The sequence below is a fragment of the Stigmatopora nigra genome, chromosome 3, assembly GCF_051989575.1.
Source record: "Stigmatopora nigra isolate UIUO_SnigA chromosome 3, RoL_Snig_1.1, whole genome shotgun sequence".
Classification (NCBI taxonomy): Eukaryota; Metazoa; Chordata; class Actinopteri; order Syngnathiformes; family Syngnathidae; genus Stigmatopora; species Stigmatopora nigra.
This window is the reverse complement of record NC_135510.1, coordinates 1,560,649-1,587,500: the sequence shown is the minus strand read 5'-3', so window position 1 is coordinate 1,587,500 and position 26,852 is coordinate 1,560,649. Positions and strand designations below refer to the sequence as shown.

General features: G+C 39.4%; 1 protein-coding gene across 1 annotated transcript in view; it reads right to left on the bottom strand.

The window, feature by feature from the left end:
• otog (otogelin) overlaps positions 1-26,851 on the bottom strand; it is a 53,493-nt gene extending 26,642 nt beyond the window's left edge. The window contains 30 exon segments of the mRNA XM_077712990.1: positions 31-150; positions 1,124-1,270; positions 1,513-1,647; positions 1,974-2,112; positions 2,934-3,033; positions 4,848-5,021; positions 5,280-5,323; positions 5,834-5,908; positions 8,356-8,524; positions 9,360-9,572; positions 10,761-10,885; positions 13,562-13,739; positions 13,903-14,035; positions 15,098-15,243; positions 15,712-15,758; positions 16,097-16,205; positions 16,281-16,406; positions 16,606-16,715; positions 17,743-17,849; positions 17,932-18,062; positions 18,141-18,349; positions 19,542-19,663; positions 19,985-20,142; positions 21,540-21,638; positions 22,932-23,057; positions 23,420-23,545; positions 23,617-23,673; positions 25,295-25,352; positions 25,946-26,000; positions 26,685-26,851. Of these exon segments, the coding sequence (XP_077569116.1) occupies positions 31-150; positions 1,124-1,270; positions 1,513-1,647; positions 1,974-2,112; positions 2,934-3,033; positions 4,848-5,021; positions 5,280-5,323; positions 5,834-5,908; positions 8,356-8,524; positions 9,360-9,572; positions 10,761-10,885; positions 13,562-13,739; positions 13,903-14,035; positions 15,098-15,243; positions 15,712-15,758; positions 16,097-16,205; positions 16,281-16,406; positions 16,606-16,715; positions 17,743-17,849; positions 17,932-18,062; positions 18,141-18,349; positions 19,542-19,663; positions 19,985-20,142; positions 21,540-21,638; positions 22,932-23,057; positions 23,420-23,545; positions 23,617-23,673; positions 25,295-25,352; positions 25,946-26,000; positions 26,685-26,851 (3,705 nt within the window).
• Position 26,852: the final 1 nt, after the last annotated feature.

Genomic DNA, 26,852 nt, shown 5'->3' with positions numbered 1-26,852 from the left:
TATCAATACAATACTATGCACTTAACTCACCGTAGCCACTGTCCAACTGTTTCCAAACTCTTGCGGAGTTGTTGTGACAATGTTGTCAGGTGTGCGCATCTCATTTACGGTCTTCATGTCAAAATTTCCACATAGACCACCGAGCTTACCCTGCACATTTTGAAATCATCTTCCTCATTGAACACCAGTAGTTTTAACAAATAAAACATGTAAAACAACATGGGGAAAAAAAGCAAAAGTTCAATGACTAATTTGGGGGATTTGTTTTAGTTTTGTTCCGTGTTTATCACCAATATGTGAAACACGATTAAACTACTGGATCAAATTGTTGTCCAGTTCACCATGTTGAGTAAAGTTAGTCAGTTGAATACATTTAACAGATACTTAGCAGGACAACTACAAGCCCACGAGAGGTTTGGACAACAATAATAGACCACCAAAGTTAGTATAGAAGCTATGAATCAATCTAAATTTCTGCTTATACAACATTCATGCAATTATTTGCAACACCATTCTTGGTCGCTTGCTGCTGAAACCTATCCCAGCTGACTTTGAACCAATGACAGACAACACCCGAGATTGGTCGCCACAGTCACAGGACAGAAAAAATAACAGACAACAATTTCCACTCACAATCACAATCACACCACCACCAAGTGGGGATCAATCACATGCTGCCCTAAACCAAACTCAGGTGAGCGAGGGGGCAAAAGGATTCGGACAACCATGCAAACTCACTCATACCTATGAGCAATTTAGAGTGTCCAATCGCCTAGCATGTTTTTGGAATGTGGGAGGAAACCTGAGTACCCAGAGGAAACCCACACAGGCCCGGGAAGAACATGCAAACTCCACACAAATGGACGTGACCTGGATTTGAACACAGGACCCCAGAGCCTTGAGGCGGACGCGGTAACCACTCTTGCCACTGGGCCCCCTCCATAAGGTGACCTATTTCCTAATATTTACTTTACACCAAAAAATCTTAAAATTTCAAAATGGGCTTTTCTAACAATAGTTATACAATATGAAGCAAAGTCAATTGAGAAGCATTCTTTGTTTGAAAGCCTTGATAATCCCTCACTTCGTCTGAAAGATTAACCCTTTGTGAATTTCCACATACCTGCCAACGAGGTCCAACCTGGATATGGATGGTGGTTTTTCGGTCCCACAGAATGGTGACATCCTCCTTTGGGAAATGAATTATAGTGAAGTAGCCAGCAGGCCAGATGACCATGCTGTGATTCCTGCTCAGGACACTTGTTGGGATCTACAATGCATATACAAGAGTATCCTGTTATACATTGAAGTACAGTTTTATATCACAGAATCAGAATTTATCTTGAAGAAACAAGTAGAAAGAGCAAAACGGGTTCATAATATTGTATTTGCCTATGATGAAATTTACTTTCCCAGGTTTGCTGGGTTCATTTTGTATATGCTCAAGTAGTCAATTTACTTATGGTTGCCTGCCTTTAAAAGTATTTGCAAAAAATAAAAGGGGTGACTTACAGGCTTTCCAGTGTCATCATCAAAAGCAATGAAGGATTTTTCAATGTTAATCATCAGCGATTTCCGACAGATTATGCCATTGTTAAAACAGTCAATGTTCTTTGCAACCACACTGAAAATCAGATCGGCACTGCTCTGGAAAGGAAAAAAGAAAACACCTTTTGATATCATATATTAAAAAAAAGACAGAAATACATTAAAAAAACAATACATTTTAATAATAAATTGTATCCAGATTCACCAGATTTTTTTTTTAAATCTTATTCATAGACATTTGCTTATCTACTACTCTGTACAAGTGACCATGATTTATGCTTTTGCTGAACAATGCAATCTCCAAAGGATTCGCTATAATAATATTTTTTTTAAATGTAATTGACTGGTTGAGAAATTGCAGTAACTTGCATGGTCAATGGAATCATATAGCGTAGTAGACCACAATCCTTAAAAATCTTTAGTACCTTGATAAGATAAACTTGACAACCACCAATGTAGTCAAATAGCAGACCATCAAAAGTTCGGTAATGACGATCTCCATATGTTGTGCACATGGAAGGACATGGACGAAACACACACTGGAATGTCCCATGCTGACAAACACTACAAAAAGAGCAACATTTCAGCATCAAACTCTTGTCAGTGCACCGCAAAGACATTTTGTTCCCATCATTTGTATGTTGTCCAAAGCTGAATAAAAGAAGTGAATAATTAAATGGCTGAATCACCATTCATTGCAGTGTTGGGCTGTCATCGTGATGGTCAAATTGAATTACAAACGGGTAGAGTTGGGAGAGAAATGGACAGAGAGCGTGAGATCACAGAGAGGGTGCTCTTTTGCCACTGACATACAGTAAAGAGAGTCAAAGAACCATACAAGGGACCCCATTTTCTTTCCCAGCTTTTCACCTCTGATAGTGCAATTATGATATCAGGTGGATATTTGGAGTGGCCCGGTGTATTGAGCGGTTAGCACATTAGCCTCACAGCGCTGGGGTCCTGGGTTCAAATGCAGGTCGGTCCACACTCTAAATTGCCCCTAGGTATTAGGTGCGAGTGCGAATGGTTGTCCGTCTGCTTGTGCCCTGCGATCGACTAGCCACCGATACAGGGTGTACCCCCGCCTCTGGCCCGAAGTCAGCTGGGATAGGCTCCGGCACCCTCCGAAAAATGAATGAATGAAGGAAAGATGGACATTTGCACTGAAATGCAATATTTAATTGGATAGCAACTGATTTTAGTTGACCTCAAATTTAGCAAGGCAGAAAGCTGTTTGTTTCAATCGCAATATTAGTTACTATATACAGATGGATGACAAATCAATGAAATAAATAAGAGAATTTTGAAAACCATTTTAAGAAAGAGGAAGTTCCATTTCAATCTAGAAGAGACCAGTTGGCCCAAAACACACTGTACAGACATACCATTGATAGCAGGGGGAAGACACTTTGTCCCGAGGGTAGTACTCTTTGCCTTTCCATTGACACGGACAGGCATCAGGCTCAAAACACTTGTTTCAGCAACCTGATCTCAAAAGAATTTGGTACAAAAAGACAGTTATGATTTGTTGTCTACATAGCCTGAGAAACTTTTTTCTGACCCTTTTCTCATTTGGTGGCTCAAATAAAACGGACATAAAATTAAATTTAAGATCCAAATCTAAAGATTGATGGACTTTTGCAAAGATTTTAAGCCATTGATTTATCTACGTTAGTTTACCCAGCTTTTTAGGGTGGTGCACCTATTGTATTTTCACGCATATTGACTGCCTCCACGTATAACTTATACACACAAAAATTGCCTTCACATCGTAGAATTTCATTATTTCTCTCATATAACATGGCACCCTGATTCACAATTTTCACCTCCATATTCATTGTTTTAATAGGGAGTGCAAATGGGCTGCTTTGAAGGGAAAATCTTAAGAAAAATCATCGCATGGGGTATTTCTGAGATGCTGTATGAATCGAAAGAATCATCTGCTGGATTGCACATTCAGAAAGGATGTTGCCTGAACTTGAACGAATTAAAAAAAGAAGTCACGCGAGCAGTACAACCAGGAAGTGTGTCCAAGTCTGTGGATGTAATAATAGCATGAGATACACATTACACAGGACAGTTTAATGGCTGATATTGTGAAGATCGACCGCGAGACCTTCGATCAGCCTTAACAACTATTGGGATGTGCTGACATGGTAAACACTACTGTAATGTGTATCAAGGCTTTACTCGTCTGGCCAGTCAGACCACATTTAACTACAGTATAAGACGGCGGCGCCCTGATCAATTCATTTAGCCTCAACTTTAACAAAACAGCATAAACAACAACAATCTAATGTGTCTTAGATTAGTTCTGAAATATTACTAAGTTACATAAAAAATGTAAAAGTAATTGGTTTTATTAGATTTTTCTTACCATATCCAACAACTGTTGAATGTATTACATCGAAGATGAGCTTGGATTAGTTTTGAATGATTAAGTTACCACATTTAAATGGTTCCAGTACATCATGTAATGGCATTGTACTTAATGACCATGAAGAGTTTATTACATTCTAATGTCTTCCTTTATATCAGTGTATCAATTACATGTAATGGTGTTATTCAAATCTTTGCAAATGTCATTTTAGTTCCCAGGACTTAATGAATCACTCATCTTAGGTCAACACAAATGACGCAGTCCTAAAGAAAAAGGGCTGTTTGCGCACCTGGCTAACCTTTTCTGTTCTTGATGACGTGAGTAACAACACTGTCCTGCTCATGAGATATAAGGTGGTTGTTTGTCATTGAAAAATCTGATCATTTTTAAGCGAAATACCTTAAATTGTTATTCACATTAAGGCAGCATAGCAGAAATGTTGATAACACAATTCCACATTTCTCTTCATGAAGCAACATTTGATTCGTGTTAAAACTCATGGTCCAAGCATAAACATATCTGCCGTCATCCCAGTTATCTGACCAGAAGGTTCATTAACTCGGATACATTTCTTCAACACCCCCACCAGTGCATATGGTTATCACGATGACTTTTTGGTGGGTTTCACAGAACAAAGCCACTTAACCCTTTTTCCTGGCATTTAGCCAGGCTGGGATTAAAGGGATTAGATAACTGCTCATAGACTGACTGGCTGACTATCACAACGTTAGTTTCAAACAATTTTTCTGGAACAAAATAGACTGCAATCATAGTTAATAGCAGTAATATTATTGTATTCACATCTATCTCCACACCCAAAAAAGGCAAACAACTTTAAATCAGAAAAACATTTCAAAGATTACTATATTACATACACATACTGCAAATTGTATTCCAAACATAAATGGCAATCACAGACCCACTCACCCAGAGGGGCAGATACATCCACTCATACACGGCTCATGTGCTGAACAGGTCAGGTTGAGGAGGTATGACTCGCATGTGCGCTCACAGGCCATACCTCTTCCTGGAAGAAGGTCATTCTCACCCTCCGAGCAGTTATGGTATAAATGACCTTCAGGACATAAAGTGTCTGCAAATTAAAAAAAAAAAACATGTTATGGTTGATGTAAAGAAAACAAAAGGTTACTAAAATTTGGTCAATCGTTTCTGGTCTCGTGTACAATAGGTACACGACAGACATGGCACAAAGGCGATCTAACAAAAAGTGACACTCCAAAATACTTGAAATTACAATGTGCCTAAACTAGATTCAAGATACATGACGAACAAGAATTGTATGCAGCAATCGGCATGTGATGACAAAAATGTCTTTACAATTCTGGCTTACCGTCCTCTGTTGTTTGTGGCACAAATTTACCCTCCAAGCACAGCCTAACAGGACAAAAATACAAGCACTGTTCATGTTAAACCAATGCATGATATTGGGAGACTTTGTAAAAGAAAAATAATCTAACCATAATATATACGCATACATACGCATACACACACACACACACACACACACACACACACACACAGATTTATTAAGATGTCAGTATGTGTTTTAAATCATACAGCACAAGTAAACCAAATTGCAGACTTGTGCAAGTTTTATTGACATAACACTTTCCTAACAACTACACTGGAATTGAACTGACCCAAAGTGCAACCTTACTAAAACACTTTGGGTATTTTTCACTGAAGAAAATCCAATCTGCAGTACACAGCCCACTTGAAAAGTGATATATGCCATTTTTTTTACTCTTATTGTTTTTCTCCATTAATCATTAGAATTAAGTTAGACTAAATCAAGACTACTATGTGCGATATGTGTGGTGTAGTTGCATATGCATATGTATATTTCATATACAGGACAGGCAGAAATGGAGAGGAAGATCTTACTGAACACCTGCTGATGTCATGACCATATCTCCTGGTTCATACTCAGCACCAAGAAAAGTGCAGGGACACTCTTTCCTGTAACATGATGAGAAAAGAGACAAAAGTGAGTTTGACTTTTTCTTCAGTTGTATTAACATGCAGAGAAAATATTTATTTATTGCACGAGAGGGAGAGAGTGGAACCCTATCCCAGCTGCCAACAAGTGACAGACACACCCTGGACTGGTCGCCAGTCAAGAGCAAAGCACATGTTCATTCACCTGCATATTTTTTTACACTGGGAACTAAATCTACGCACCAAGGCTTCAGTATAGCATAATCTATACTATGTTCATATAATAGTTTATATACTATGTATAATACACTAATAATAATGGAGGTAATTTTCAATAACACCATAGGAAAATCGTGACAATTAATTCATAAAAATCTTCATATTGAATTTTTCAATCACTCCATATGAGGCGCCTCGGTACTATTAGACCAACAGCTGCGCCTCAGGGCTGTCTGATTGAAGCAAGGTAACCAATTTGCACCATGGCCCTTCTAACCACCACCGACCAGTTACTTCCACACTGATTTCATTCTATTGAAGATGACTTAATCTCATGGTAAGTGTCATTAATGAACACTACATGAATGTGAAACAAAGCACGCAAAGTCTAATTGAAAGAGCTCTACTGCTGCAATTAATTGTCTTAGAGAAACTTACAAAATTCACTATACAGTGTAATGGAAATAAGTTAGCTCAAGATTCTGTAGTTTCTCACGGACTTAAGTCTCTCCTTCTTCATTCCCCATGATGCCCTCAGGTTTCTAAATGACTTGACACAATGTTATGACACTGGTGGCCTAAGTAGTGGTGCTGTTAGCCCAAAGGACGAGACCAATGTGATATATTCGCCGTTAAAGAAAATGAGGACGGTTTATGTTCCATTCATCTCCAAACTAGACCCAAAATGAAAGCCAGACACGTGATAATGTACCTTATGCACAATTACAGGCAGGTTCCCACCATCATTTTCGCCCACCCTCCTTGTTTCACCCCCCACGGCCTCTCCTCCCAAGGGTCAGGGCATTCCCGTGGCTTTGAGGGGTGCTATAGGGGTGGGCTGCACCTGGCTTGTGGGGTGGCCTTTGTGGTGATCAGGGGGGTGGGGTTATCCAGGAGACCCTTGTCTACCTCACTGGGAGTCCAGGCCAGATATCCAGAGAACCTAGCTATATTGGCTCGGGGTCGACAGCATGATTTTATCATAATACACTATATTTTAACGAACACTACAAATCAAGCCTTTCTGTTTTGGTAAAGATGGTGTTGTATAAATAATGGAGGCTGCAACTACCATATTGGTGGGCATATTGGATGGATAGGAAAATGCTGTTTCTCATGGAAAACCACAACCATCCTTAACAAATGATTAGCTTTCCTCATGAAAAAAATCAATAAATACAAAAATAGAAGTACTGATGGCAATTTTTCCATAGTTCAAAGTGTAATGCAACATGTCTCATCACACACAGCACCGAACTTCAGCTGCAAAACAACAAAACGTGTTGTTCATATAGCATATTTTAATACTGTATATGTTACGTGTTTACATTGACCATAAGATTGACTAAAAAAACATTCATGACGTAACATAACATAAATGCGCAGACAAAAATATAAAAAATAACTCAAACCATATTCATGGTATGGTTTACTTTGTGTAAATATATACTGACTATATGTATGTAAAGGAATGATGGACAAATTGCTTGTTGAAGTGACTACTACCCTATGGTAACCGGCAAGGCTTTGGTGACATATGGTCCACACATTGGCCTCTGTCTTACAAGTTCTCTCACTGGTTATCAGATATCTGTGTTGTCGCAAGCCTAAGTGGGAAAGAAAAAAGGGGGTTTCACGGTCACTTCCTTGAAGTAACTCTATCACATAGAAATGCTGCAGAGGGATGTAAAAATCGTGGGACATTTAAGTGTGAGTAATCTGTATATCTTCTATGGCAAACCAGTCTGAGTGGGTGGTGGAGCTAAGTGTGGTTCATATGTTCTAAAAATAAAATGAAATTTAAAATTTTTGATGATCCCCTACTTATTTAAACAGACAATAAGAAATGAAAGAGACCTCCATTTTCTTTTTACAAAATGTTAAATGTTGAACAGAGTAAGGTAGACAAAACTTTCATCTCAAATATAATATTTTTCTCTCTCCCTCTTGTAGTTAGTTGACAGCCTCCATATAAGTTTTCATAACTATAAAATGAAATAATTGCCAGATTTCCTTTTCAGCAAAATAAAAAATGTCTTATCGATTAGACTTTGAATATTTTGCAATAAAAACTTCCAATTACCTCATATAGTATAGTCAATTTATCACCCAGGTTGATATGGAGCTCTCAAAAATGCCCTATTCCAATAAAAATGACATTATGGAATAGCTGATATTTGTATGCTATGTTACAGCAAGGTATGTTACGATGTAATAGTGCTTAGGAAATCACCCTCAGCCATCCTCACCTGGGCACACAGGTGTGTGTTCGCTGGTTGTAGAATAATTCAAGCGGACAGACGCAGCCCTCTTCACACTCCCCTCCACAATGTGAAGAAGAAGAAGAGAGGGTGGAGCAACGACGTGGACAGGATGACACACACACACCATACTGCATGGTGGCGGGACAGGTGACAGCTGCAGTCAGAGAAGAACCAACATCAAGTGTTTCTGAGGTACTTTTGAGAACCATCTAATCCAGGGGTGGTAAAGCTATTCCATAAATGGCCACAGTGGGTGGGGGTTTTCATTCCAACCCATAAAGAGGACACTTTTGCACCAATCTGGTGTCCTAAAAGTGCAATCAGTGGATTGTAGTCAGGTTCTTCTTGTTTTCTGCAGTAATCTCATTGGTCAAAGTATCTGTGCTGGAACGGTTGGAATGAAAACCTGCACCCACAACGGCTCTCAAGGACTGGTCTGAAGCTGATTTCTTGAAAGAAATTGACGACGGTGGTAACAATGCTCAAATTTATCAACTTTGTCAATCTCAGATGCTCTGAAATGGTGACCATGCAAAAAAAATTAAATGACTGCACTAATGTAACTCTAAATGAAGAAAAAACTAATTTGGCAAATACATTTGGTGTTGTTTTTACCATTTCATAGTTATTCCACTTAAACGTTTGCATGTAGAATGCCCATTTTTTGTTTTAGTTTTTAGTTTTTAGTTTTTTTGCAATTGTGGATGGGACATCCCAATCGTAATTTATGATCAAATGTTGTGCTACATAACACAGGCTCTGTTTGGAGATACTTGTTTTTCTAAGGGACTAAGGAAGAGTTATTAGGATCACATTTTATTATTCAGCCTTTTCTGTCACTGTCATTGATGGATTTGAGTCCAAAATATGCTCTGCTATAATTTTGTAATCAGTCGCTGTTATATTTTATAGGACCTTCAAATCATGCCAACATCTACAAACTGAAGATAATATTTGCATGACCGAACCAAAATGTGTTAATTACTCACCACAGTCGTTTATATACGATCGAAAGTCAATAATGATGGAGAACCTGCGGCAATGCCGAGAATAGTGGGCCAGAGCAGAGCATAGACAAGGTACTCCACATTTGCAGGTATCTGAGCGGCATTGTTGGTGGAAAGGTACTGGGCTGAGGTACTGATGGCAAGGGGAGAACAGATCCTGGTTCAGTATATCACACATCTTGGAAGCATAGGCCACTGAGCACAAAAAAAGACAGGAGTTGCAACTGTGAGAAAATACCAACAGGCTGCACAATTTGCCTGCGTCAGACTTAACTTGTATTGTGTTATGTAAATATTTGAATTACAAAAATGCATGCCTTGTTTTTGTCAGACTAAAATTGGCAAAATCGTAGGGTGCACTAAAACTTAAATCATTACTTAAATATAACTACTAATAGTACAGTTAGTCAATGACTAAAAACAATTAAGAATAAACAAATGCAAATAATTATTGGATTTATAAAAACAATTGGACCAACTTAAAAACATGAAATTGTACGGTCCTGCATAGATAATACAAGCAGAGGGGCCCGGCTTTGCCCCTCTGCACTTTCGAAGCAGCCATTGAAGTAACAGAAGCCGGACCCCTCTGATTGTTGGATGAAAAATACAGTAGTAAAACGTGCCGAATGTATTATTAATAAGTCGTTTATGGAAATGCACTCGAGTGTCGAATTTTTTTTTTATCGATTCTTAGCTACGTGCAGCCATTGACCTGGAAAAAGAGTTTTAAAATTTTTGCGTCCTCATAGTGCTTTACATAAACTAAGCAATTTAGTTTAAAAGTTTTGCATTTACTGAAAAAAATGAGCCCAAATTTGTACTTTTTGACCTTAAAAATGCGTCTTCCAGTTAGAAAAATCTTTTTTTTTTAAACTGGGGCCCTAATTCAAAAATTGAGCACAGTAACATCCTAGAGCCGTACATTTGCGATTTTTTTTGGTCGAAACCGCATTCAAATTGGTTGTACGGTATTGTCTACATTTTGCCCCACTACGCACTACTGCACACAAAGAAATAGTAATTAGTATATATAACATGGTTTTTAATAATGCAAACTGTTTAATAAAACAATGCATGATTGTATTTCTATAGATAAGGCACGCCGATTGGTGCATGAATGTACAGCATTTGTTATTTGATCTTTATCATACCTGTATTTATTTTCTTTTTTTAGGGGCATATGATGAATGTATGTAATACAGTAATGCAGCAAAAGATAGGTTGCGGTCATGAAGCAAAACCAGAATTGATACATAAGGCACAATGACAATTTTGGAGAAAAATCAAGGATTTTAAGTGCGCCTAACAATTCCCCCAAAAATATATGTGGTCCAACAGGTTATGTCGAAGTTAAATCGAGAAAGAAAAGACACAACTGACCAGCTTGTGGGTGGGTGTCGCAGGGGTCAAGTTGTGGAGTCATCACACTGAGTGTACAAGCTGACAGGACCCTCCATGCATTTCCAAACAGCAGAGGGGTGCTTTCTATCATACCAGCGGGAGACCTAAAGGCACGTTAAACTGTAATTAGCCGTGACGGATGTGCTGACCACTATGCTCCCCATACAATAAAAAAAACACTCCATATTTTACCATGTTACCCAGAGCGTTTTGTCTAATGACTGAACAATGTTTTCAAAAGCGTACGTTTGTTGTCAAGTCCTGGGTCGTTTGCAAACATTTCAATGTGTAAAGGAACTGCACAAAAAAAGTACTTTCCTGGTTTGAATGCGCCTCGAAAGAAGATAAAGCCACACACAACAATACACATGAACATTGTCATAATCACATGTCTTTGGATAAAAAATCAAAGTAATGCCAACATAGCTGAAGAGGTAGGGAAGTCAGTCATTCTCTTTTTAAACACTGGAGCCTGCAAACCATGGGTTTAAATTTCTAAGGCTACCTCTAAAGTTGTTACCCATAAAAGCTTGCAAACCACTTGTTGAAGACAAGTATCTTTACGGCATATGAATACAGGAATCATATCCTTTTGTCTCACAAAATATGGATAAAACTTCAATGTTTAGATTGTAACAGATGTGGATTGGCAGACGGGTAATTGTGACAGCAGTTTATTTAAATGGGATTCAAGATGACTAGGCTGGGAGGCAAAAAAAAGGGGGAATGGTGGAATTAAATTGGCATCTAGTGATCTTGTTGAATTAGCAGGAAAGATCTGAGGCATATCATAGAGAAATTCTGGCAAAGCATGCAGGTTCCAGGGTGGTTTAAGTGTTTGGCATGAGTGTTGAGTTGAACTGAGCTGATGAGGGTGACATGGCGGGCAAACCGTGTGGATCAGGGATCGGAAAAAAAATGGCTGTGTGACAGGAGTGGAATAGAAGACCGAGACATAGTGTTTAGAAAAGACATGGGCAAACTACGGCGTTTTAATCCGGCCCGCCGACGTTATCCAAATGTTTTTTTCCCAAGATGGCGCCATCACGCGGAAGCCAGTGGCAGTAGCTCAGTCCACTCCTATTTGTTTTTCGTGTTTGACAGCCCCTCTATCTTTTCTTAAATTACATTTTAATATTTCTTAATACATTGCTTTTTAATTTACTTTGTCCTTTATACTTTTTATTTTAATGATGAGTGATGAGTATGTTAATACTTGAGTCCTTTTTTTTCTGTTTATGTTTCATATGTACTGTTTACGCATGCACTTTTTTATGTATCACATCTTGTGCTGACCCGGCCCATGTGTCAAATTTTTAAAGTCAATGTGGCCCCCGGGCCGAAAAGTTTGCCCACCCCTGGTCTAGAATGTTAGGAGTATTACACCTTTTAAAGCGGTGTGCATGTTGCCTGCACAAGGGAGTGCAAATCGAGTTAGGGAACAATGGATGACAATATATTAAAAACGATTATGATCCCCTGCCACTAGAAATTGGACAAAATGGCGGTAATCTGACATAACTCAGCACACCTCTCGTTGTCATTTTGAGAGGTAAGGTAAATTTATTCACTGGCCAATCACTTCTCTATGTTATCTATTGAACATATGCGGGCCATCCTGAATTGAAGGTAAGGTAGGAGAACACAGGGTCATTAAAATCCAGCAGATGTGCAATGTGGTCATGGAGTAGCACAGTCTGGAGGCAGCCTGTAATGCTCTGGTGACCTCTATGGCCAACAGAGTTAGGCAGTGTGCAAACAAAATGGTACCTACACAGATTATTGACATATTATTTTGTATGGTTATATTAAAATTGACTTTAAAACGATATATGGCAAAAGTCTAGTATTTTGAGGCTGAATTAGTCAGATAAATGTAACACTACCAGGACAAAAAATGTGGGTAATTTTTTAACATAATCCAAGGAATACCCTAATCTGTTTACTGTACAGTAGACGAGTTAGGGGGGAAAAAAATCACTGAAAAACTCATGCATTTGTGTGACAAAGCGAAATCCGAGAAAAAATCTGGAAAATTTTGCAAAAATAATGCCACAATCCAACAGAATTCAAAAATCGATTTGAAAAATAAAGTTATATAATCATGATTACCAGGTAAAGAAATGGTAACAACGGCATTTCCTAAACCCAGTGTGAGCTATTAAGTACCATTGAGAAATCAAAATGACCCAAAGAGCACAACATTGACTCACCCAGGAATTATTATATTCCCACACCTGATTAAAGGATTTAAAGATAAGCATAAAACTTCATAACATGTACACCAGAGTTAATAATGGTGTCTACTTTTAGACCACACGTAAATTCCACTTCCTTGTTGCGTTATACACCCCCTCTAGTCCCATGCTCTGATGTATATCCTTTTACAGCTGTTGAACAACATTTGCCATTTATGGCCTCCTATCACGACACGGTACAGTGGACGTCGAACAGTAAATTCCTTGTTGAAAGAAAGTGTCCTGTTGGCCACTCGTCTGGCTTGTCTGAGACGTGCGGTGTTCATTACAGAAAGTGTGTGAAAGAAGTTCACATTTAGAACTACACCATTGTAGAATTACGATAATTGACCAAATGCACCATATTCACAGGAACTGTACATTGTCTATCTATACGTTTTTGACATTTCTAATCACAAAATCTCTGTGCTTCTCGGTGTAGAAATTATATATGCAAACAGAAAATGCTAAATATAAAATTCTTGTCTTACTGAGAGGTTCTTAATTTTTTTTAAGTGAGTATAGAAAAATTTGCCTACTTACAGGAAATCATCTTGAGTGTTGCCATTGAAGGTTCCACACAGCCCTACGGTATTATCTTTCCACAATGCCTCGGCTGTCAGGTAGAGACGAAATTCTTTCCAGCTATACTGCAGACGTACGCCAAACGTTGTTTTCACTTGGAGGAACATGGATGAGAGTTCCTGGATGTGGAAATTGTCTGCAAGGTAACATTGGCATTATTTATTGGTCAATTATTGTTTTTATACAAGCCGCTAACATCTACACATCTGTTAACTTTTGATAGTAAATCAGTTTTTGTTTCCACATAGTGCAAAACACAAACCACAACAACTGCAATGTTGAAAACAAAGATAGGTTACCATCAAAGTAGGGCAAGGAGATTTGGTATTGCCCAGCAATGTAGACCTCGCCAATGTGGTTCAGTGTAATTTCCATTTTAGGATCCTCATCGATAACCAAGTTTACAGATTGGATGCAAGACCCGTCTAGATTCTGCAATCAAAGACATAAACATTCATTCATTTACCATTTAGCTTATCCCCACGAGGATCGATGGGGTGCTGGAGCCTTCCCCAGCCAACTTTGAAAAGAGTAGAACAATTAATAAAATAGTATGTAGTGGAAACGTGATTTATGGTAAAGCATATTCCATTCAGTTTTAGTAAAAATGTGATTAAGAAATGAGCCAAACCTTACTTATTTTTATGTGACAGCAAAATTCTCTAGCATCAAAAAGGGGGCTCACGTTAGCTTCAAACTTTGCAGGCTTAAGATTTGCATCACAGGTTTACCGTCATCATTCCTGGACTCCCTGTTTGCCTGTGATTGAGTCCATCCCCTGTTTAGGCACCCGCACTACGTAAAAGCTAGTACTCTTCTGGCAAAACACGATCAATGACAACTCCTTTGCATAAACCAAGGATGTCCAAACTATTCTACAAAGGGCCGCAGTGGGTGTGAGTTTTCATTTCAACCCATCAAGAGTACATCTTTTCACCCATCTGGTGTCCTACAAGTGGAATCAGTGGTTTGTACTTAGGTGCTTCTTGTTTTCTGTAGAACTCTCATTGGTCGAATCGACTATGCTAGATCGGTTGGAACAAAAACCTGCACCCACAGTGGCCCTTGAGGACTGGGTCTGGCCACCTCTGTCATAAATGCTTGGGAGGCAGAAAATACATGGGAAACTAACTGCATTAGGAAGGAATGCATAAAATTAGTCACCTAGCTACCCTGTGTTTAAAAAAAAAAGTGCAGATTTCTTCGTTTCTTATCATTCATCTTCAATTTAGCATAACCATGCTTCTGTCAATGCCCTTTAATGGCCGCTTAGAACGTCTGCTTAAAAAAAGGCCGGGGGATTGGGTTTTAGCGTTTGTGTTTTCATATTCAACTTCAACGTAGAATTGAATGTTAAGTTTCCTCTTCAATTAGCTTAAAATGTAAAGGATCACTGACACTGACAATATAGTTATGTAATGGACAAAGAAGGATTAAAGGGGCTATATATGTCATATTTGAACACAAATAAAATCAAACATGCAATTGACTTACAGCTCCACAGGGAGCATTCTGGATGGTGACTGTGAACTTCCCTGAGTTGCGACTCTTGGCAAAGACGTACTGGCACATTGCTGGAAAAGTGTAGACACGCCCATCGAATGACTGAAAATACATATCGCCAGTCACAGAGCATTCCCCTGCGGAACAAGGGAGACAATTCCACATAAGGATGGTTTTGAAATTACAATGATTCAGGATGATAGGGGTAAATTATGTAGGTCTACATATTTTCATTCTACACCTTGTTTTGTGGGTCTTTTAAATTGTTTTATTATGGGGGGAAATGGATGGGAAAAAAAATTAAATATGCTATTGAAATACTGATATTTGTGCAGTTATGCTCGAATGGCTAGACTGCAAAATGTGTCTAATTCGGTGCTCGGACGTTTGGTCGCCGGTCAAATGGTGACAGAGAGTTTACTGTGGAAGCCAGCTTTCAAAATCATGTTCATGAGAGAGAGTTTAATATCTAAGTACTGTTAAATATCTAAGTACATTTGACCGGCGACCAAACGTCCGGTCACGGTCTAATTCAACACTTAAGTCAACTAATTAGTCATTGTAACACATAAATTTTAGTACAAATTTAAGGAGAAGAATCCAACCTGGGCAGTTGTAATCGGTGCACTTCCATAATCCATCCACACAAGTGCTAAAACACAAAACAAACATCAACACAGGGGCGGAAGTTAGGGGGTTGCTGCCAGTGCAGCCACACCCAGGCCCCAGCCATTTGTGGGCACGGTTTTAGGGCATAAAGGGAGGATGTTTGGGGAAGAAAACCAAACGTAACGTAAGATGATGTGGAGAGCAATAATCATGTTTTGTAGTATTAAAATATCTCAATCAGCATCACTCCTACCCCCTGTCGACTGGACGTTAGCCGGGGCCCATACAGTAAGAAGGGGTGCCCACGAGAAAAATTGCACTAGCACCTGACCCGCGTTAATGATTAGTTAATGATTACATTTTAGTCATACGGTGTCTTACCAGTTGTTACATTCCTCTTGTATCTTTTGTCCAGATGAGTAGGAAACACCATGGTACTCACAAGGACAATCAGAAGGCGGAACACAGATGCCATTTTCGAATATCAAACCTGAACCAGGAAAAGCTATTAACATTAAAAAGCTATTCAACATTCAGAAATGGTGTGATTGGAATTATAACTCACCATCTTGGCAAAAACATCCATCCAAGCAAGCCAGCCTGCTCTCTATGCATGTTTGCTCTTGGTTGCAGGACACTGGGCAACAGCTGATACATTCCAGGTACTTTAGACCCTCGGGACACTGTTTTACTGATTACCATAAAATCAGATAAATATTTTTAAAAAACACAATAATGTGAAGAAAATAAACCTAATCTAAATAACTCTAGTGGGGATAAAGCGGTTTAGAAAATGAATGAATGAGAGACAAGGCAGTAAATGTTTGTACATTTTGGTACCAATGGCTTCATATGGGAAAAAAAGTTATAAAAATAATTGGAAAACATACCACACTGTGGAATGTGTTCTCGCCATTCGTTCAGTGGATGGTTGGCATGGGCACAGGCTCGAGAGTACTCCATAAATACTTGGCATACTGCATCATTGGTTGGACCAGAGCTTCAACAAAGAGACAAACGTTGGGTAAACTTAAAATATCATTCATTATCTGATACACAGGGGAACCTCTGTTTTAGTTTAACGTTTTCACGTATGTTATATGGCATGGAAATGGAATTTTACAATGTTGTAAAACAATGACTGAGTTAAAATTCACCCCCTCAACAATAACAATAAGGTTAGCCGTGATAGATCATGCCAAATTGGATTGGCCATGTATGAGGTCCAAAAGATATTAGAAAAAAACTGACATGGATCTTTTGGGGGTTTTAGGATATATATATTGCAAAATTAAAAATGGAAAAAATATTACCAGATGAATATCTGTGTTTCGTAAGATTGGTTGACTTACTATGACTACATTGTATTCATCTAATACCACTTAATCAAGGTTTAGAGAGGGTTCATCTGTGAATGGTGAAGAGAAGGGATCCAGTGACCCTTTATGGAGTAAACCAATAGTTTGCGTGCTCAAAAAAATATTATTATTATATTATTATTATTATGCATGCGCACTTCGCCCTGGCGATGTTCAAACAATATATCGTGCGTGCATGCCCATCACCCTTTGAGCTGTAATGAATTGGGTTTCTATCAGCATCAATATTCACTCAAGGGTTAATGAGGATGATTAAATAGGCATTCAATACTGATGATCTCACAGAATATCCAGAAGCGATTTGATAGGGTGATGTCCAAATAGTATATGAGATGTAACCTCTTCATAAAAATACATTTAAAAAAATGCTCTTACCAATTTAATTTTGGTCATTTTTGAGAGACAGGAGAAAACGTCACCACAGTTATTAATGGAGACAGATATACATGTGTTGTAAATTACAATGTTTCACTCTTAAATAGGTTATTCTAACTCATTCATTGCCATTAAAAGGGATGGATGTCCATTACATTTGAACTGGGAGGGTTGGAAGTGTTCATTCACAGTAATCATGTCATTAATCGGATAATAACAGTGCAATTTATCATTAAATGCAGATTGTTTATGTTTTTTTTTTTTTTTCCTTACAAGCAGATGTCATTGAAGCAGCTGGCCATGTAGGACAAAGGGCTGACAAAGTCATGACAGCTTTGGAATGGTGGCTCCAGTAGCATTAAACATATTTCCTCAACTTTCTGAAAAGAAGAAGTACATTTTAGAAATGGTTTTAGAATGGTTTTGTAATTAGTATTTTTTCCCAACAAAGCTGAGGTATACCAGCATGGCATCCACACTCAATTTTATACAAGGTGAGGGGAAAGTAGAGGGAACCATGGGACACTGTTCCTGGAGAGGTGCTGTCTCCACCCAACTGTTTCCAAACATTTCTATTTCATGAGTCAGCACACCTGCAAAATAATGCAAAAGTTGCCAAATTGCACAAAATGTTCTCCTTAAGATCTAAACAAAATGACAATAAACATTACCATAACTTGTCCTGAGATCATCCTCTGTATCTGCATTGAAGTTCCCACAGAGGCCACATGTTCGGCCCACAAATTCTGGGCTGAGTTTAATGTAAATTGAGCCGCTTTTTCCTTCCCAGGCCAGCGTGAAACCTTGTGGCTGTGTAACTAACACATACTGGGAGAGCTGCTTCAGGTGAATGTCATGAATGTAAGTTGGAAGCTGCAAACTGGACATTAAACAAAATATAAATTAATTAAAAAAAAACAGTGAGACAAAATCTATATTTTTAAACATATAAATAAAATTGTTATCGTCTTTGAGAAAATATGAAAAATAACTTCTCTTCCAGGCAAAATAAATTAAAATCACTCGCAAAAATGATGGAATCATTAGTCTTGAAAGTAGTTTACTTAGGGTTAGTATTGTGCTGGGAAAAACAAGCAGTCATCAATATGACGCAAAAATTAAAGTTATTTTAAATGGAACATTCTGACTTCTGGAAGAAACATGGTGAGGTTACTGGGATAGGCTGCAAGCAGATGAAACCCTTCATTCATTCATTCATTTTCCATTTTGCCTATCCTCACCAGGGTCTCGGGGGTGTTGGACCCTAACCCAGCTAACTAGGGGCACCAAGCAGGAGACACCCTGAATTGGTGGCCAACCAATTGCAGAGCGCAAGGATGCGGACAAATCAATCAAATCAAATCAAAACCCTATATTATCATCATACACAGCTGTGCATAATGAAATTGGTGGTGCTACTCCACAAAGAGCGTTTTCCCAGTGAAAAAAAGATAAAGAAGTAATATAAAAATATAAAAAATATAAAAAGTCACATCCTGGCAAGGTAAATTCTAAAATATTGCACAATCTAAGATATTGCACATTGTTATTGCACACCCCAAAGTTATTGCACAGAAGGGATTGTCTGTCGTGCTAACGCAGGTTCAGAGTCCTGATGGCTGTGGAGAAAAAAAACTGAGTCCATTTGTCCATGCTTTGTGAGACCTGTAGCGTCTGCCAGAGGACAGCAGCTGGAACAGGTTGTGACCAGGGTGGTATGGGTCCATGACAAAGTTCCCGGCCGACTCTGCTGAAGTAGCAAGAGCTGGCAATAACAAACATTCGCACTCACAGTCGTACCTAGGGGCAATTTAGAGTGTTCAGCCAGCCTACCCTAAATGTTTTTGGAATGTGGAAGGAAACCGGAATACCCAAAGAAAACCCACATAGGCCCGGGGAGAGCAGGCAAACTCCACACAGGAAGATCCAGACCAGGGAATCCAACCCTTGATCCTAGAATTCGGCTGCCGAGCGGATAACCACTCATTTTCCGGGCTGCCCGCAGATGAAATCATTAATCGAAATAAGCCCCCCCAAATAATAGGTTATAACTCTTTGTTTCGATTCCTAACCTTTGGCCTTTGAATGTCACATTGTTGGCATGCAACCGGATCTCACCCTCCCAAGTAAGGAAAAGGCTGACCGAGCGCTGGCAGCTGTAAGGCTCAGAACCACAGCCTGGGTCATTGTGCACCTGCAAACAAAAAGATTTTTTGCAACGTCAAAATATCTACAGTCATTGGACAATGGGATTCTTATTACATTTTGTTTTGTTTGTCATTGTTGATCTTTAGATAAAAATTGTTTTCTTTTTTTTTTGCCCATTGGTCCCCTAGTATGTATAGTAGAATAGAACAACCAAACTACAGCACTCCATAAAGTCATAAAGGTAATATTAGGTAGATGGAGAATTTTGTGGAAACAGCCGAAAAACTTGTCAATATTATTATTAATCCTACAAAGTAGAAATAACAAGATATAATTAAATTGATTATTCCTAACTTTGAAGACTCACCTGGACAGTAATGCCGGCTTGAGTTGTTTCCTCACAGTCTTTCAGCAATGTGTATGTACATCGACCAGGAAAATAATAATAGAGGCCATCAAATGTTTCAAAATTATATTGGCCCCAAGTCCTGCATGTCAATTCCCTCTCAAAGCCACGATTTGGAACTGAACACATGAAGCAGACAATGGGAAGCAATATGTAATAACTACGTGCACATCATTATCATTTGTCATCAGCAACAACATAACGTGTTTTTATACCCATGAACTTGTTTAGATTCCACTCACATGCAAACACTTAGTCAAAACAAACTCAGATGTCCCAAATGCTTTAGCGACTGCTTTCTTTAGAGTCGGGACCTCCACGTAATCAGGGCCTCCGGATAAAATAAAAGTCGACAAAAAGAAACGGAGATGTGACAAGCAGTTTACAGCAAGTGTTCTCCTTGCTAGTAAAAAATCAAACACAGTGTCTTCTCTAAATACCTAAGAACAGGTCGCAGGGACAGCGGCTTCAGCAGGGAAGCCCACATTTCCCTCTCCCTGGCCATTTCATCAAATTCTTCTGGGAGGGTCCCAAGGTGTTCCCAGGCCTCCTTCCAGTGGGATATACACAGAACACCTCACCAGGGAGGCATCCATCCTAATCAGATGCCCAAGCCAACTCATCTGGCTCCTCTCGATGTGGGCGAGCAGCGTCTCTACGCCCAGCCCCTCCCGGATGACCAAACATCACCTTATCTCTAAAGGAGAGTCCGGGCATCCTGAGGAGGAAACTCATTTCACCTGCTTGTATCCAGGATGTTGTTCTTTGAGTCACGACCCACAGCTCGTGACCATAGATGAGGGTAGGAACATACTAAATGGATTGGTAAATAGAGAGCTTTGCCGTTTGGCTCGGGTCCTTTTTCACCACGACGGACTGATGCACAGTCTACATCATTCCACATGCTGCACCGATCTGCCTGTCGATCTCCTGCTCCATTTTTCCTCCACTCTTGGAACCCAAGATACTTGGGGGAGGAAGTCATCCCTGACCAAGAGAGGGCATGCCACCTTTTTCCAACTGAGGACCATGGTCTCAGATTTGGAGGTACTGACTCGCATCTCGACCACTTCATATTTGGTTGCGAATCGTTCCAATAAAAATTGAAAATTGTGGCATGACGAAGCCTATTGAACCATATCGTGTGCAAAAATCATAGACAGATTGCTGAGGCCCCAAAACCAGACTCTCTCAACGCCCCTTCTTTTTCTAAATATTCAGTGCATAAAAGTTATGCACATAGCATAGTCCAACTTCCACTGGAAATGCATCTGACTTACTGTTGGCTAAGCGGAGCAGCCTGTGACACCAAATGAAACTAATCTTTAAAGTTGGGAGAGTCATAAAATAATGTGTCACTGCGCATTGCTGGCAAGCAAACAATGTTTCTTTCATGTCAGGTTAAAAGCTGCTGAATATCTGTTGATTTGTAAAATGATCAAATTGACTGCTAATCATTAAATTAAATCTTACTCAAAGCTTAACCACAGATTTGGATTTTTAAAATGAAGTGTACCTGTCTGACACCTGTGTCCAGTAGCCTGAAATAAGCTGCAGTCACATGACTTTGACTGAGTGCACCATCCACCATTCAAACAGTGTAAGGAACACGACGCTGCAAAAAGACAAGTAGTTGCAGTATGGCGTACAACGACTAACAAGTTCATAAATGCATGGATCACTGTCATTTCCAATGATATTGTTCATCAAAACCAGTTAAGGGTATGCCTCGCCTCTCTCACAAAGTTAGCGGCGTTAGCTACAGCTCAGAGGAGACCTTAACTACATAAATGGCATATTGGGCAAAACTCATTTAAAACTTTTTACACAGACATTATGCATCTGTTATCTCATTTAATCTCATTTTATGACCCGCTTTATCCTGAGTAGGGGCACAGGGGGTGCTCGAGCCTATCCCCGCTGACTTTGGGCCAGAGGTGGCTGAATTGGTGGTCAGCCAATCGCTGGGCACAAGGAGACCAACCCCCAACCATTCACGCTCACACTCATACCTAGGGGCATTTTAGAGCAGACCTGGGCAATCCGGTCCTCGATGGCCCCTGTGGGTGCAGGTTTTTGTTCCAACCGATCCAGCACAGACAGTTTAACTAATTGAATTTCTGCTGACACAAGAAGCATCTGACTGCAATCCACTAATTGCACTTTAAGATACCAGATTGGTTGAAAGGTTTCCTTTTATGGTTTGGAACGAAAACCTGCCCCCACTGCGGCCCTTTGTACGATTTAGTGTCTGATTTAGTGTCCAATCAGCCTACCATGCATGTTTTTGGAATGTGGGATGAAATCCACGCAGGCCCGGAGAGAACATGCAAACACCACACAGGTGGACCGACCTGGATTTGAACTCAGGACCCCAGGGCTCTGAAGCCGACACGCTAGCCACTCATAAGCCGGGCCACCCCAAGCATCTATTAATTTTAATTTTCTTTATTTGGAGTACGAATTGGGCTGATCAATACGCTAACTGCTTTTTTTGTCAGCCAAGCTTCATGATAGTCCCCATCTGTCTGCAGTAGGGTGGTCAATTACCAGTCACTGGACACATCAACTCAACTTTTTCTGCGTATTACACCATCTGCTCAGTGTTCTCAGAGCAAGCATGTCCACTCAGCCGCATCACACACAAGGTATTATATAAAACGGGGATGGGGGGTTAATTAGTGAACCAAAGACTGTTTACCACCTGTTCACCAAGTGGGGGTACAATATACAATTAACCTATTATACACGTTTTTCAACAGTGATTGTTGGAGTACCAGTAGGAAAATCACTTTAGATGAGCATTAAGTCAGCATTAAGATTGGAAGTTTTCACTCTTCAAACACAATTGAACACAGATTCTACAAGTGAGTGCGTACATTCATTCGTTAGGCAAGTAAAACTTTACCTGAAACCATATGAAATCGTAGGGCTTCTTTGGCCTTCCTGGTGAAAAATGAAGCATTAATTGGACGCTCATCTTGGGAGAAGATTTTGCTTCCAGGGTTTCCTGTTATATAAGGTGATAACTGGCCTGATGGTTTGACGGAATCAACGTGAAATTTCCCAGAATGTGATGTGTTGGTGATAAATGTGTCTAACGTTTGTAAAATGAAAATGGATTGGTTGTCTGTTTGGCGAGTTGTTGAAGAAGCCGATTGGTCAGCGGATAAATGGATTGTTGATTGGTTTGTATTTATTGCTGCATGAGTAGGTGAGCTGAATGATGATTTTTTTGATAATGCAGTAGAGCTGCCTGTTTGGTTTCCTGAGTTTATAGTGGTTTGTGATTGGCTTCTGAGCACTGTCGGTAAAGGGTGTGGCTTGGACATTGCTAAGGTTGTCAAGGTTTGTTTAGGTGGTTCTTTGGTAGTCAGGCTCATGTTAAAGGCTGACGTTCGATTTGGGAATTGTTTGAGAGATTCTGTGGTTTCTTGTAGTTGTTTATCATTTTTTTTTCTTGATGGTAATCTCCTGGATTGTGCAATTGTTGAGGATTTGGTGACTGTAGAATCCTGTTGTCTTTGTGAGACAAAGGATGTCTCGGAAACATCATTAGAGGTCATATTGGATGTAGAGTTTCGATTAATTACAATATCCATGGAGGGTGATGTGGTGGGAACTAATGGAGAAAGTGTTGATTGAAGTTCCTAAAAGAAATCAAATTGACACTCCATCGGATTTTGGACGAAACAACAAGAAAAAAATAATCTTATCCTGACATAATCTGGTAATAATATAGAGACAGTTACAAAATGCAAGAAGGAAAATGGAGTAGGAAAGATTATATTAATTGAATGGTGTTTTATTTTTAATTACCACTATATGTAGAATTTGTAAGGCTTAATTTTTTAGGTATATAGAGATTGAGATTATTGGTTAAGAATTCTGACTCTGGAGCATCTTGCATGATTTGATTCCAATCCACTTACAAAGAGACACAAAATGTCACAGTGATGGGAACTACTCTGGTCAGTGTCTTTTTTAAGAGTACATTGGCTGTTCCCTAAATGTTCTTTAAGATACTAGTAACTTCATAGGTGAAATGCCAGCAAACCAGTTGCTATGAAGTGCCCATAAATGCATCTGATAAAGATCATTCATTGCAAGATTAGTGTGCACCAAGAAGACTAAATACTAGGGATTTCCACGATTCCATAACACTCACGTCATTTTGAGAGATTCAGAATCAGGATTCATTCATTTTCTGAATTGCTAACCTTCACTATCCTACCCTGAATCGGTGGCCAGCCAATCGCAGAGCACAAAGAGACGAACAACCATTTAAGATCACACTCATCCCTGGGGACAATCCACAGTGTCCAAACAGCCTACCATCCATGTTTTTGGAATGAAAACAGAATACCCGGAGGAAACCTACACATGCAAACTCCACACAGGAGGACCAACCTGGATTTGAACCCAGGACCCTAGAACTGTAAAACCGACGCGCCCACCACTCAGCTGCCGTGCTACGATTAATTTTTTTAAATTATTTTTAAATCTATGGGTTTTTTATTGTGTCTCTCATTGGCTGGCATTGACAGTAATAGACATTCAATCCATGACGAATTACTCAATGTCAGCCTTTCCAGTTGAAATGTATTCGATTTTTGTACGGCCAATGGAAAGGATTGAGTTAGGAAAGGATTGCGGGGGCACACATTGAATAAGCGGCCAGCCTGTCACGGGGCACAAGTAGACGGACAACTATTCACTATCACACTCGTACCTAGGGGGAATTTAGAGTCTTCAACCAACCTACCATTCATGTTTTGGGAATGTGGGCGATAACTGGAGAAAAGAGAGAACATGCAAACTCCACACAGTGAGGACCCACCTGGCATCCAGCCCTCGACCCCAAAACTGTGAGGCCGATGTCCTAACCACTCAGTCACCGCCTTCACCAGATTTAAACGGAAAAGAATGACACTTTTAACTTGAGGCTCCTTGGAGAACTGAGCTCTCAAACCAAAGTTTGCATCTCAAATATAGAAGTAACCAGGCAGGTGGCAAAGGTGACTGTTTGGGACAATAATGATTCTTCCCTATGCAATTAATTATTCAAGGTTCCGCATCAGAAACTTGGCGCGAAGTGGCAAGTGGAAATAACCCAGATGTCAAAGACTGAACCTGCAGTGAGACACAAAACGACAAAGGTTTTGTTGATCAAACTTGAGATAGATCTATTCTTGCACCAGTGACCTGGTTGTGCTAACAACCATTTTGTTCCTTTTTATAGCCACTGCAATCTGGACTGGGTTCTCGCACCTTTCTGGGCCAGAGGAGAGTCGGACAAAAGGAACAACCACATAAGGGCTGATAGAGGCTGATAGTGAAACAACAGGAGAATTGCTGCCTAATCCTGCTGGGATTACTTGCCTTTTTTAATACAGTGTGAATGCATCTTTAAGTGTGTTTGACTTTAAATAGAGCGTAGTGTTTGTGTGGGATTATTGCTTAAATTCCTAGATTTGACAGATTGTTTTACTCATGTTTACAAATTGAAGATTTTTTAAAGAATTTCCCAAATGCTATTTTGGACAGTATAATGAAAAGGAAGTGAAATGGATGCAAAATATACACGGGTCACCAACTCTGGTGCTCGAGGGCAGCTGTCCAGTCTTTTTTCCATGTCTTGCTACACAAATTCTCAAATGATCAACTCCTCTACAATCTCAAAATTCAAATTCTGATTCTTTGATTGAGGTGTTTGAAGAAGAGAAATGGGTAACAGACTTGATAGGTGCACTTAAGTACTGGAATTGAAGACCATTGCTTTACAAACAACGATACAAGTCTGTCATCAATTGTTAAATTGCTCTGTGATTTCTTAGTTTGGTCTGAGTAGTCAACAATTTTATTGTGCTCTCTCTGATCTCCTCAACTCTATCAGCAAGGATGGCAAATATTGCTACCTACCTGCTTTCCCTGGGAAGCGGTGTCCCATTTCTGCTTCTTTATCCTGGTGGTTTGGCTGTTAGGAAAAAGAACAAGGAAAGGTCTGTTCCAGCGGCTGCTTTCCCCCATGATCGCCCATCATCCAAACCACCCAAAAACCAAACTGTCAACCAAGGGATTAACCATCCTCTTGTTAATTTTTTTTCTAAAAATAAAACATCTCATCAATATTGTGCCGTCGTCAACAAAAAGACCAAGTTGAAGAAAAATTTAGCAGTTATGCGTTTTAATTTAAATAAAACACTTCTGGATTCAAAACCTGTGGAATAGGAGGTAGATACTCTGAGTATGTTAACTTGTGGTACTAGAAGTTTTATCTAATTTAACTAAAAAGATTTTTCAGACAATACAGGGGAAAGAATGTTTTAACTTACTTATTAAATTCAGAGTTAGAATGATCCACTTCTACATCATTTCTTGATAGTTGCACTGTAATCAAAGTAGAATGAATCAAGATAATTAGATCTACTCACAAATATAGGATTTAAACATAAGTGCATTTCATCATCTGGTTTTAGTGAAAGCTCATTAAAGCAATATAGTATCTATGTCAACAGGTCTCACCTTGATAAATAAAGATAAAATATAAGAATAAAAAGTGCAAAAGCCTTTCCCAGCTAAGTCCTAAGTGAGGTTCCATTCGTGTTTTGCAGCTGCTCAGTCAGTCAGTCAGTAATTCAGGTATAATAGACAGCATCACCTGGTGAAACCTTCTCTGCTGTACTCCCACTGATGCTTCATCTGCTCCATCCGGCTCATTCGCGGGCTGCTTTCTGTGCGCCTCACAAGCCGGTGCACTTGCTCATTAGCATAAAATATGAGTTGGAGGATGAGTTGGTAGGCAGGGCCAATGAGATTGGAGAACATT